The sequence below is a fragment of the Sarcophilus harrisii genome, chromosome 3 (assembly GCF_902635505.1).
Source record: "Sarcophilus harrisii chromosome 3, mSarHar1.11, whole genome shotgun sequence".
NCBI lineage: Eukaryota > Metazoa > Chordata > Mammalia > Dasyuromorphia > Dasyuridae > Sarcophilus > Sarcophilus harrisii.
The window spans coordinates 237,250,585-237,264,748 of NC_045428.1; the positions used below are offsets into that span (position 1 = coordinate 237,250,585).

Below are 14,164 nucleotides of genomic sequence, written 5' to 3' on the forward strand. Positions count from 1 at the left end.
TACATTTATCTCTAGGGAATCATCTTATATGCGACCACACAAAATATCTGGAATCATATCACCTTCCTAATATCTGGAGTCATATCAAATCAATTCTTCTCGCTTTACTTGAAACACATCCTTTCTATGATTTCATTCACCATCTGTGTGATTGTTCAACTCAAACTCCCCTCCCTATCCACTGTTCCTCTATATATCCTATTTCCCCTTTATAGACTATAAACTCTTTGCAGGTAAGGACTGTATCCTTTTATATTTGTATCTTCTGTGTTTGGTATTTTGTAAAAACTTGATGCTTTTTCACACATTTATAGGATTGTAGAAGGGCAAATGTTACAATTTTCAAAAAAGGGAAGACTGCAAACTATAGACCAGAAAATTTGATCTTAATTCTTGGGAAGAAAATTCTATAAAAGATCATTAAAGATGTGATTACTAAACATCTAACAAAAGAAGTGGTAGGGGTAATGTAGAATTAGAATGGTTTCATGCAGAACAATTCCACCCTATGCAATGTTGATCAAGTAATATTCCTTAATTACTGGTCTAATTATATAATTCCTCTATGTATTCAGTGTCTTTCTCTTGCCTGTACTACGAATTATAAATTTCTCTTTTTAACTCTTAAAGCCTTCCATATCCTGCTACCTGACTAGCTTTACAATCTCACTGGCCTTTCTCCCTGTGATTCAGTCTTCTATTTCTCCTATTCAACACAACTCCCATTTCTATGCTTTTTCTCTGGATAGCTCACATATTTAGAATGAACTCCTTTATCTCTATTTGATATAATCCTCCTTTTTCCTTAAGACACTAGGCATAAAGCCTTTCCTAATCTCAAACTGTAGTGTGCTGCCTCCCTACAACACCTTGTATTTAAATACTTCATAAGTATTTATTCTCTTTCTATCTTCATATACACTTGTTTTCTCCAACATAAGATCCTTGTGAGAAAGGCTGGTTTCATCAGATAGTATTTATAAATCCAGTACATGGATTTGCTGGGCACCTGGCAGAGGTCTTATAAATGTTTGTTGTATTACTGACATAATTTACAGTGATATGACAAAGTCATGTTATTTTTATGAAAAAGATAGATGTGGGTGAAACAATAATAAAGAGGGATTCAGAAACGATTGAAAAGAAAGAAATCAAAGTATAGTCATTTATGGTTTAATAACATGGTAGGAAGTCCTTAGTGGATGTGTGCTTCAAGTTGTTCTAATTAAAATTTGTCAGTGAAAGGATTCATATGAACTGGTATGAAATGAAAGGAGTAGAACAAAGGAGAACAATTTATGAAATAACAATGAGACAACTTTGAAAAAAATTAAGAACTCCTATCAATGCAGTGGCCTGTCATTATTCCAGAGGACCAACATTCATAAAACATATTGTCAAATACTGCTAATACGAGAATTTGTTATGAGATTTTCTTCTTTTTTTCCCCTTTGTTTTGTTTCAGTTGAGATAAAGGGAAGGTGAGACAGTGAGAAAATCATTTTTAAGGAGAAAAATTTGTAGATGAATGTTGAAAAGGATAGCCAGCTCATTGAATGACAGTCAGGACTCAGAGAAATCTTCACAAATTTGAGCCCTGGGCTAATTCTAAATTTAAATTCAACTGGGACTAATGTAAAGTCTTAAAATTTTATCTTAAAAAAATCAACTTCCTAAGTTTACAATATATAGTTAGACAACAGTTGAAAATATCTAACTCTGTGAATAATCAACAAGTCTGACATATGTCAGCAATGCTACATAGTAGTCAAAAAAAGCTAATGTGATTTTGGGTTACTCTGACAAGCAGAGTTTATAATGGGTGTGATAATCCCATCGTACTCTGCCCTGGTCAGATGACACATGGAACCCTGTGTTCAGCTCCTTAGACACAGTTTAAGAAGGATATTAGTAAACTGAAGAGCATCCAGGGCAAGACACTAAGGGTGATGAGGTGCCCAGAGTCCATCATATAAAAATTAATTTAAGAAACTGGGCTATATTTCTCATAAAAAACAAGAGACTTGAGAGGAACACGAAGAATGCGTTCAAATATCTGAAGGAAAGATGGTACACAGCAAACATCTGAGAAAGAGATCATAATTAGACTTGTTATGATCAGTACTCAGTGAGGAAACACCTCCACGAAAGGACAAGAGAAATAGGGCCAACGTCCCCAATAAGCCCTAGAACCAACATATGAATCAATCTAAATATACTAAATCAATTTGTGTACCCTCCCTCCCCCCAAGAACAGGGTTGTGAAGATGGCAGAGTTGGTAATTGCATGAAGTTTAAGCCTTTACTCCCAGAGGTTCAAACCCTCTTCTTAATAAATGTTTATAATAAATCTTCTACTCTATTATTCCTATCCTCCTAGCAGTAGCTTTCCTAACACTTATTGAACACAAAGTGTTAGGCTACATACAATTCCGAAAAGGGCCAAATATTGTAGGTCCCTACGGCCTCCTACAACTATTCGCTGACGCAGTAAAACTATTTACAAAAGAACCCCTTCATCCATTAACTTCTTCCATCTCAATATTTATTATTGCCCCCATTATAGCCCTCTCCATCGCCCTAACAATTTGAACCCCACTACCTATACCCAACACCCTATTAGACCTAAACCTCGGACTTATCTTCGTCCTTTCCCTATCTGGCCTATCAGTTTACTCAATCCTATGATCAGCATGAGCCTCTAACTCAAAATATGCCTTAAGGATTGATTAGACTAGCTACCGGAAGTCTCTTCCAATTCTAAAAATGTATGATTCTGCCAAATTAACCCACCTAAGAAGAAAAACTAGTAGAATAAAAAATGATTAAAAACACAAATTTAAATTAACCTGATAGCAGTGTATATAAACATACACATACACATATACTTCTAAATACAAAAGTCAAACCATGTTGTAATACAATACTACATAATGTAATCTGTAGAAGCTTCTAAGAGTTACGGTATTCTCTACCTTAAAGCTTAGATGACACTAACAGTCACAAAAATACTAGAAGAAATTGATTTTTTTTTAATCAATTAATGACTTTTTGCTTATAATAGCATTTTCAGTAGACATGGGACAACTTAGATTAATCTATATATCAAATTTTCAAGTTCAATGTTTTTCATGTAACAGATCATAAACAAATACTATTTATGATCAGGATTTAATAGGCATTTATTTATAATCAAGCCACTGAAATACTACTTACCTTTTTTTGTAGGTTTTTTCATATGTGGGATGCACCAAATCATCATCTTCGGGTTCTTCTGGTACACTACAACTCCTATTTAGAAAAGCATATGGGAAAAGTATCAGTAGTACCTTTTCAGATGTATTTACCTCCATTACAATATAAAGTCTTTGTAACTAACTCTACCTGAACTGTGGGTCAGGATTCAAGGAGCAATACCATTTTTCAGGCAGGTGATCTATTCCATCTGGTAGTTTTCGCCATTTTAGGCAGGAATCACATTGAACCCATGTCTGGTCAGGCTGTTTCCTGTAATAGAACATAAAATCTTGATAGGAGAATTTAGCTACCTGAGAATAGCTATCTTTACTTTTAAAATTTCCTCAGAAAATGGTGCTATTCTTTTTTTTTTTTTTAATAGCCTTTTGTTTACGGGTTATATGTATGGGTAACTTTACAGCATTGACAATTGCCAAACTTCTTGTTCCAATTTTTCACCTCCTTCCCCCCACCCCCTCCCCCAGATGACAGGGATGACCAGTAGATGTTAAATATATTAAAATATAAATTAGATACACAATAAGTATACATGACCAAACCGTTATTTTGCTGTACAAAAAGAAATGGACTCTGAAATATTGTACAATTAGCTTATGAAGGAAATCAAAAATGTAGGTGGGCAAAAATATAGGGATTGGGAATTCAATGTAATGGTTCTTAGTCATCTCCCAGAGTTCTTTCGCTGGGCATAGCTGGTTCAGTTCATTACTGCTAATGGTGCTATTCTTTTGGAAATTTCCCCAAATTTTAACTCAACAATTTTAGAACAAATCAGTCAGATGAAAGGTCTATTAAACTGAAAATATTCAAAATACAGTCCCGCCCAAAGACTCCAGACTCCATTTGGTGTCATAGTAGTAACACTATAACTAAGTGTTGAAAATGGTCATATCATTTAACTATGGCAAGAAAATAAAAACAGAAAATAATTCAACTGTATGTCCTCATTTTTATTCCCAAAGTGGCAATGGGAGAAGCAGAAGAGTAGTCAAAGAAGAACCATTTTTTAAGTACCTTATAAACATCAATCCAATTGCTTTTTTCTCAAGTCTCATTCTTCTCAACTTCTCAGCAATCTTTAGCATTTTTGATAGTCTGCTCGATACTGTCTTCTCTCAAGGTTTTCAGAACAACCACCACTCTTCTCCTGGTTCTCCTCCTACACTCAGACAGTCTCCTTTGCTGGATCCACATCTACATCATTTCCTCTAACCATATGTGTCTCACAGGGTTCTGTCCTCTGATGTCTTCTCTTCTGCCTCTATAATTGCTTTTCAGATATCTCAAACAGGATATTCAGGAGACATCTTAAATTCAATATGTCTCAACGTTTTTCTTCAAATTTTTCTCCCTCAATACTCACCCTCTTAACCCCTCCAAATTGCCCTATTGTTATACAGGGCAAATTCATCCTCTCTATTCTCAGATTTACAACCTAGTTATTATCTTAAACTACTCATCATCTCTAACACCCCCCACCCCCAAGGGATCTGTTCCAAGCATGTCAATTTCACTTTCTCAGACATTGCCACCACACCTTTATAGATGTTCACCACCTCAATCTAACCTAAGAGTCAGTCTACTTCATTTTTCTTCACTCAAATCCTTCCTACTCTATTCAACTATTAAAAGTGATTTTATTAAAGCAGAGACTTGACTTCCCAGCCTCCCCCCTTCAATAAACTCTACCAGATTCCTATTGCCTCCTGGAAAAAAATACAAAATATTGTTTGGCATTCAAAGCCCCTTCATAATCTAGTCCCTTTTTACCTTTCAATCTCTTTACGCTTTAGCTCATATCACCTACTTTTTTTCAGTAACACTCGCATCCTTGCTAAACTTTTTGTTTGTTTATGCTTTTATTTTAATTGCCTTTTTTATTTTAGTGTACACATAGTAGTTAAATACAAAAGCAAAGCTAGCACGTTTCTCAAATCCTAACAAATTTGAGGGAATTTTGAGACAATACAACCCAAACTAGTTTTAAATAATGCCAATTTATTTTAAATAGTATATTTTTAATGAGTAAAAAAAAAGATATATATATATATATATACACACATGGGAACATACATATACAGACGTATACTTGTTATTTTTACATTAATTATAACTAAGTCTTACACGGGTAATAATTGGTTAACATACATGTTAATATGTATAATGTTCTCCTAATTCTGCTCACTTCACTTTGCATCAATTCATATGTTTCCCCAAGTTTTTCTGAAACCATCCCCCCATGTTTTTTATAGCACAATAGTATTCCATCACAATCCTATTTGTGTTCAGCCCTTCACTACTTGAAGGACATTCTCACAATTTCTAGTTCTTTGCTGTCGCAAAGAGAGCTGCTATATTTTTGTACATATAAATCCTTTTCCTTTAGCCTGGGTATCTTTGTGATCTCAGACCTAGTAAGCGTATTTCAAGGTCAAACCACATGCACAGTTTGATAGCCCTTTCATTGTAGTTTCAAATAGTTCTCCAGAATAACTAAACCAGCTCACAACTCAAGCTACAGAGCACTACTGTACTACTTTCCCACAGGGCTGCCAGTATTTGACCTTTACCTTTTCATTCACATTAGCCAATATGATAGGTATAAGGTGGTAACTCAGATGTTTTAATTTGCATTTCTCTAATCAGTAGTGATTTAGAGAATTTTTTTAAACACAGTTACACACAGTTTTGACTAGTTCTTCTGAAAAAAAATGTTCGTTTTCTTTAATCATTTACATTTTTATTAATGTCTTGGGGAGAGATATTTACTATGAATTTTTTATTCTTACTCATCAGTTTCTTTTTATACTCTTGGTACATGGTTTTTGAACAAAACTGTCAGTTTTATCTTGTGTGATCTCCTTGAAACTCACTATCTCTTTCCATTCTCTGATAGTTTTGAAATATGATCTTTTACATAAAAGTGGTTTATCCATTTAAAGCTAATGCTTTTAGCACACTGTAAGATGTTAGTCTAAAATTTTCAGCCCAATTGTTTTTTTTTTTTTCCTAGTGGTGTTTGTTGAATAGGGAGTCCTTTTTTTTTCTTTTACAGATTACTCTGCCTAATTTCAACATTCTCTTTATTTATTTATTTATTTATTTTTTTTGCCTTTTATTCCCATGTTCCTCCCTCCTGATTAGTTTGACTTCCCTAGAGATCTCTGCCCCAACTTTATTCTGCCCATAGCTTCATTCTTTCTTCTTTGGCCATATCTGCCACAGACCATGCCCTACTGGGCTTTAGGGTCTTGCACTTCTGCTTACCCTCTCACCAATCACTATTTTAAAAGAAGGCATAGATGTGAATTCAATTATGTTGAGATGTTCTCAAAAGCAGAAAATTCAAACTCTTAAAAGAAAAGTTAAATGAATTAGAGGAGGAAATAGATAGTAAAACTATTCTAGTGGGGAATCTCAACTTTCCTCAAAATAAGATTAATTTAATCATCAAAAAAAGAAATTAAAGAGAGCAGAATTTTTAAAAAGTTAGCTATGATAGATCTATGGAGAAATGAGAATAAGCATACCTTTTTCTCAGCTGTACAATGCACTTTGACAATATATATTGTCATATATATCAGAACATGAAAACTTCACACACAAATTTTAAAAAGTTGAAGTACTGAATGGACCTTTTCCAGATCATGATACAATAAAAAAATTACATTAAACGAAGGGCCTGAGAATAGAGGAAAAAATTGGAAACTAAATAACATGAGTGGGTCAAAAAACATAGAAAAAATTCTAGTTCCTACATCTACGTATCTGTAGTCATTATATATCTTGTATTTAAATATGAAAAGGGGGTCTGCACCACAAAGAAGATGAAATTAAAGAAATTATGAAAAGCTATTTTGTCCAATAATGTGTCAATAAAATTGATAATCAAAGATGAACATTTATGATAATCATATTGATTATGATTTTATTGATAATCATATTGGTTATTGATCATTATTATTATGATAATCATATCATATGATAATGAATATTTATGATAATCAAAGATGAATCTAATTAAAAAAGAAAGGACCAGAAATCTATCTAATCCTAAAGGGAAGTAGGAAAGGGGCGAAAGAAGGAGAAGGAGAAGAAACAGGAGGACTTAGAGAAGGGAGGCAGTGGTGAGAGGCAAAAAACTTTTGAGGTTGGACAGAGTGAAAGGTCGGAAGGAACTGCACAGCAATCATAAATGTAAAAAAAAATTTACAGCAAATTTCTCTCATAAAACTTTATTTCTCATATAGAGAACTGAATCAAATAAATGAGATTATAAAACATTCCCCAATCTGTATCCCTAGGAAATCATAAAGGAAGAAAAAGGGCCCACATGTGCAAAAATGTTTGTAGTAGTTCTTTCTGCGGTAGCAAAGGATTGAAAAATGAGTAGATGCCGATCAATTGGGAATGGCTGAATAAGCTGTGGTAGATAATAGATGACAGTAATGAATTATTATTGTTCTAAAAAAAATTTATGAACAAGTTGATATTAGAAAAGCCTGGATTTACATGAACTGAAGCTGAGCGAAAAAATGCAGAACCTAGGAAAACATTGTAAATGGTAACAGCAAAATTGTGTGATGATCAATTATTAAAGACCAGATTCTTCTCAGTAGTTCAGTGATCCAAGGGATTCCCAATAAACTTTGGTTAGAAAACTCAATCTGCATCCAAAAAGAGAACTATGGAAACTAAATGTAAATCAATACAGGTTATGTTCATTTCTTTTTCTGTTTTTTTTTCCCTTCTCTCATGGTTTTTCCCTTTTGATTTTTCTCTCCCAACGTGATTCATAAAGAAATGTGTATTTAAAAAATTAACATACATGTATAAGTAGAAAAAAAAATTAAAAAAAAAAACATTCCCCAATTGACAAATGGTCAAAAAATAGAACAAGCCTTTCTCAAATGAATAAATCAAAGCTTTTATAGTCATACAAAAGTCATTATTTGATTAGAGAAATGCAAATTAAAATAACTCTGAGTTACTTCACACCTCTCAGGATTGACTAATATGACAAAAAAGGAAAATGACAAATGTTGGAGAGGACGTGAGAAAACTGGAACATTAAATCATTGATGGTGAAATTGTGAACTCATCCTGCTATTCTGGAGAGCAATCTGAAACTATATCCAAAAGGGTAATAAAACCATGAATATATATCCTTTCACCCAGCAATACTGCCAGCAGGTCTCCATCCCAAACGGACCAAAGAAAAAAGCAAAGGACCTAAATGTACTGCGTGTGTGTGCGCAGGCATGCCCTTGTATGCATGTGTTTGCAAAAGTGCTTTTTGTGGTGGCAAAAAACATTAAGGGCATGCCTATCAATTGGGAATAGCTGAACAAGCTGTGATATACGATTATGATGAAATTATGCTATAAGAAATGATGAGCAGAATGCTTTCAGAAAAACCTAGAAAGTCTTACATGTACTGATACAGAGTGAAGAGAACCAAAAGAACTGTATACACAGTAACAGGAATATTTACAATGATTTATGGTGAACAATTTAGCTATTCTCAGCAATAAACTGATTCAAAACAATTCCAAATGACCTGGGATAAAAAATGCCATCCACCTCCAAAAAAAGAACTATTGAGTATGAATGCCATTCAAAACTTTTTTTAAACTTTATTTTAATTGGGGTGTGGTTTTTTTGGGGGGGGAGAGTCTGTGCTTTCTTTAACAATGCAACTAATATATGTTTTGCATATGTGCATATAAATAAACTTATTAAACTGCATCAAATTCCTTTTCTTAATGAAGGAGGATGGGAGGAAGTAAGAGATAGAATTTCATATATGTAACAGATATTACTTGCCTTCTCAATAAGCATGGGGGATATATATAACAAAAAATATATCATAGTACTTTTGGGAGTAGTTAAAAAAAAATTAGAAACACAAATGTTTATCAACTAGAGAATGAATAATGAAGTACTACTTATTATTGTAGATTTTTTTTCTTTTCTTTATTGAGGGAAAGGAGAGAAAAGAGGAGAACTGATTTTATGATTTCATGGGTCTTAGTAACTCCCAATATGGAAATCCCCACTAGCAGTCCAGAATAAAAGCTCAATCTTAGTGATTTTCCAGTTATGATACAGCTAGTACATAGCAGAGAGAGTACTTCACATCAAGTTTTCCTAACTTGCTATTTGCTACCCAAGACCACTTCTTGGTATGGTATGACTTTGGAAGAAATGATTAATATGAATAAATCAGAGAAACACAAACCAAACAATGTAAAAAGAAAAAGAACCATTTTGGATGCAAATGTTACATACACTATCACAAAGCAGTTATTTAGTTGGTTTTGCTTAAATCCATTCCTTATAACAAGGGAGAAAGAATAGAGAAGACATTAGAAAAACTATTGTGCTATAAACAAAAGCAATCACTAAATTTTAAAAAAACGAAATAGATTCTAGATGTAAGTGGGCTGAAATATCATGCATGACTTGTACATGAGCTAAAATAAATTAGTAAAGGTATAATGAGAAAAGATAGTACTTTTTATGTGCTGAAAATGGAGAAAATTCACTGGAATCTGTAAAATGTTAAAAAGGACTTCGAGCAGGGTTTGTTTGTTTGTGGCAAGGCAGTTAGAATCAAGTGATTTGTCCAGGGTCATACAGCTAAGAAGTGTTATGTGTCTGAGGCCGGATTTGAATTCAGATCCTCCTGATTTCAGGACAAGTGCTCTATCCAACCACACCATCTAGCGGCTCTCTCAAGCAGGGGTTTTAAATAATTTTTACGTCATGAACTCCTTAGCTGTTTAGCCAAATCTATAAACTCCTCAAAATACTTTAAAATGCCTAAAATATATACTATTACCAAAAAAAAATTATATTGAAATGTAATAGTCAAAATATTGAAGAAATATTTTAAAATTCAGTTTATAGACCCAGACCCCAGATTAAGAACTCCTATTTTAGAGAAAGTCAATCATTCCTCTGCCTACTAAATGCATACTATATACCAAGAACCATGCTAAGTGTTGGGGATACAAAGAAAACCAAAACCAAAAAAACCCTACCCCTGCTCTCAAAGAGCTCACAAAATAAACTGGGAGAGACTCAGAGAAAAGGAATTTAAAATAAAGGAAGACCAGGGAAAGCTGCTTGTAGAAAATGAATTATCTGAAATCTAAAAGAAACCAGGATAGTCAAAAAGATAAAGAAATAAGGGAGAGCATTGTAGGCATGGGGGATAATGTTCTAACTTGGAGCTGCAAGTATCATATGGGAGGAACAGAGATTTTTTGGCTATCTAAAAACAAAATTACACTGGAAAAGATATGTTGGACTAAAATCTCCACTTTGTAAAGACTAGTTATATTACACATATACATAAAGATCCAGTGACACAATACAGACTGGACCTCTGATTTCATTGGTAGAGAATAAAGAGAATGATAAAGAAACTCTCTCTATCAGATAGTGCAGAGTAGGCACCTTCTCTGCAACTTAATGCCTTGGAAAATCCTGAAAAGGTTCCCAGAAGCTGGACACGATCTTTCTGGGTTAGACTAACTCTTTAAATACTTTTATCACATTGTTTTCTTCCCATTGAAATATAATAAACATATATATGACAAGAATATATTTGGATTACATTTACACAATAAGTGGACATGGTTATATTGGAATATGGCTATTCCAAAGTGTCAAAGTTTCCCCAAAGACAGCAATATAATATAAAAAGCAATATGAAACCAAAGACTAGTTTTCAGATCCCATCTTCCAGTTACTAATAATGTGACTAGATAAGTAACAATATCTAAACTTTTGTTATCACCTACATTAAAGAGTTTTTAAACAACCAAATGACAAAATTAATATACTTTACAATATATAAATTTCAGTTGTGTTTGGTATAGACCAAATTTCATCAGTCAGGAAAAATCTAGCCAGATCTCAAAAGCTAATACCGAAAGCTTTACTGAGAAGTTGTTACTATCTGCAACAGTATATTGCATAGGAAATTACTTGAAGGTTGAAACTAATTAGAAATCAATTTTAGAGAAGGAAATTGCAAATTACTTAAGTATCTTTACTAAGAAAACCTCAAATAGGGTCATAAAAAAGTCAAACTTGATTAAAATGAGTGAACAATAAAGAAACTGATTTAAATTTTAAAAGATTAAGCACTGATGGGTTCAAATTAGTTCCTATAGATCATTATAAGATGTTTATCAAGATTTCTGCTCCTGGATCACTTCTTATCGTGGTAGATAGACTTATATAACTCAATGAAACTATAATCTAGGTTGTGCAAGGTTACCCAAGACAGAGAGGTCATAATGGAAAGTTCTGACAAAAGGTGATCCAATAAAGAAGGAAATAGTCAATCACTCTAGTATCTTTGCCAAGAATAACCCAGGAACAGTATTTAAAATGATAGGAAACATGACACCAGAACATAAGCCCTTCATGTTGGAAAGTGTCCAAAATGTTCCTGGGAAAAATAAGAATATTAACTACAAGTAGCTTCAAAAAAGCTAAAAAGAATGAAGCAACTGGGCCAAAACCCAAAGGAAGCTCAGTTACAGATGTGTCTGATAACAAAAGGAAAGTCGAATGCCATAAAGATCCATAGTACATTGGAACACGGAAAGTAAGCCCTATAAAACAAAGTTGTATGTAGTCAAAAAGGAAAAGATTGCACATCAACATCTTGTGTGTTAATGAACTTAAATGGACAGGAATGAGTGAACTTAATTCAGGTAATCATTACACATGCAGTACTGTGGATAAAAATTCCTTAAAAGAAATAAAGAAATCCTCATGATTGATAAAAAAGAGAGAAAAACAGTACTACAGTATAATCTTGAAAATGACAGAATTATGTATCTGAACTCAGGGCAAACTGTTTAGTATCACAACAGTATAAGTCTATGCTCCAACCACTAATGCCTAATAGGCCAAAGTTGATCAGTTCTGTGAAGACCTACATCTTCTGGAAATTACATCAAAAAAAGATGTCATATTCATCATAATGGATTACAATAAAATAAGAAATCAAAATATAATTGGATTAACAGGCAAATTTGACCTTGAAGTACAAATTAAGCAGAAAAAGAGACTAATATTGTGTCAAGATAACTCACTGGTCATAGTAAACACTCTTTCAACAACCCAAAAGAAACTGTACAGATGGACATCACCAAAAGTTTGTCAGTGTGGAAATTCAGATTGATTATATACTTTGCAGCCAAAGGTAGAGAAGTTCTACTCAGTCTGTTAAAACAAGATCTGGAGCTAACTGTGGTTCAGATTATGAGCTGTTTATTGCAAAATTCAGACTTAAATTGAACAAAATAGGGAAAGCCATCAGACCATATAGATATGACCTAATATGAAGTATTATAATAGGAAGTAAAAGTGATGAAAAGATTAAAGGAATTAGATCTGATTGAGTGCCTGAAGTACTATGGACAGAGATTTACAATTATAATGTTTGAGGAAGCAATAAAAACATTCCAAGGAAAAGGAAGAGCAAGAAAGCAAAATGACTGTCTGATAATAAACTTCACAAATACCTGAGGGAAAAAAGAAAGCAAAAGATAAAGGACATAGGGAAGGCTATATTCAACTGAATGCAGAATTCCAGTGAACAACAAGGAGAGAGAAGATTTTTTTAAAATGAGCAACAGGAGAAAACAACAGAATGGGAAAAACAAGAAATCTCTTCAAAAACGGTAGGGACTTAATAGAAGTAAAAAAAATTTAAGAAGAGTGGCAAGAATGTACAGAAATATATAAGGTGTGGTTGCTGATCCAGATATGCTGGAGAATGAAGTCAAGTGGGCCTTAGGAAAGCACTGCTAAGAAGAAGTCTGATGGAGGTGACAACAGAATTCTAGGTGAGCTGTAAAAGTAATGTTTTCAATATGACAGCAATTTGGGAAAGTCAAGAGTATTCACTAATTTGAAAAATGTTATGCCCCAATCCTAAAGGATAATGCAAAAGAATGTTCAAATTATCAAACAACTGCACTCATCTCATACACCAATAAAGTTAGGCTTAAAATTCTGCAAGTTTAATAGATGAACCCAGAATTAACCAAAAAAAAAAAAAAAAAGTTCTAAGAGGCAGCAGAACTAGAGACTGAATTGTCAACATTCAATTGGATTATTAGAAAAAGCAAGGAGTTCTAGAAAAACATCTATCTATTTGCTTCATTGACTACACAAGTTTTTGACTATGCAGCTCACAACAAAATGAAGCAAGTCTTCAAAAAGGTAGGAGTAGCAGATCACCTTACTTGTCTCCAGAGGAATCTGTATATGGACCAAGAAGCAATATATATGCAGAATTCATCATGCAAAATGTCGGGCTGGATGAATCAAAAGCTGGAATAAAGATTTCCAAAGAGAAATATTAACAATTTCAGATATGTAGATGATACCACTCTGATGGCAAAACGTGAAAGATAATTAAGAAACTGCTTGATGAGAGGATAAAAGAGAAGAGTGTAAAAGCTGGCTTGAAGTTAACATTAAAAAAACTAAGTCCTTGGCAACTAGTCACATCCCCTTCTGGCAAAAGAAGAAGAAATGGAAGCACTGTCAGATTTTATATTCTTGGGCTCAAAGATCACTGCAAATGGTGATTGCAAGCCTATGAAATTAAAAGACAATCCTCCGTGGAAGGAAAGCTATGGCAATTCTGGACAGCATACTAAAAAGCAAAGCATTATCATGCTAACAAATGTATGGCTTTAAGGGCTGACTAAAAGAAAAGTTGAGTAGTTATTAGAATCAACACTTCGGAATTGTAAGGCTGGAAGAGCCTTTTAAGAGTTGCGTGGACAGCAAGGATATCAAATCAGTCAAAACTTGAAGAAATTAATTCAGACTATTCATTAGAAGGATATATACAGAAGCTGAAGCT

At 33.5% G+C, this 14,164-nt stretch overlaps 1 protein-coding gene across 2 annotated transcripts in view; it reads right to left on the reverse strand.

Moving 5' to 3' along the window:
• The window catches only part of MORC3 (MORC family CW-type zinc finger 3), a 76,535-nt gene that overhangs the window by 12,554 nt on the left and 49,817 nt on the right, over positions 1 to 14,164 (reverse strand). For both annotated transcript variants that reach the window (XM_031959239.1, XM_031959240.1), the window contains exons 11-12: positions 3,385 to 3,507; positions 3,217 to 3,291 (exon numbers count right to left, since the gene is read on the reverse strand). In XM_031959239.1, coding sequence (XP_031815099.1) covers positions 3,217 to 3,291; positions 3,385 to 3,507 — 198 coding nt within the window. The remainder of the gene's footprint in view (positions 1 to 3,216; positions 3,292 to 3,384; positions 3,508 to 14,164) is intronic.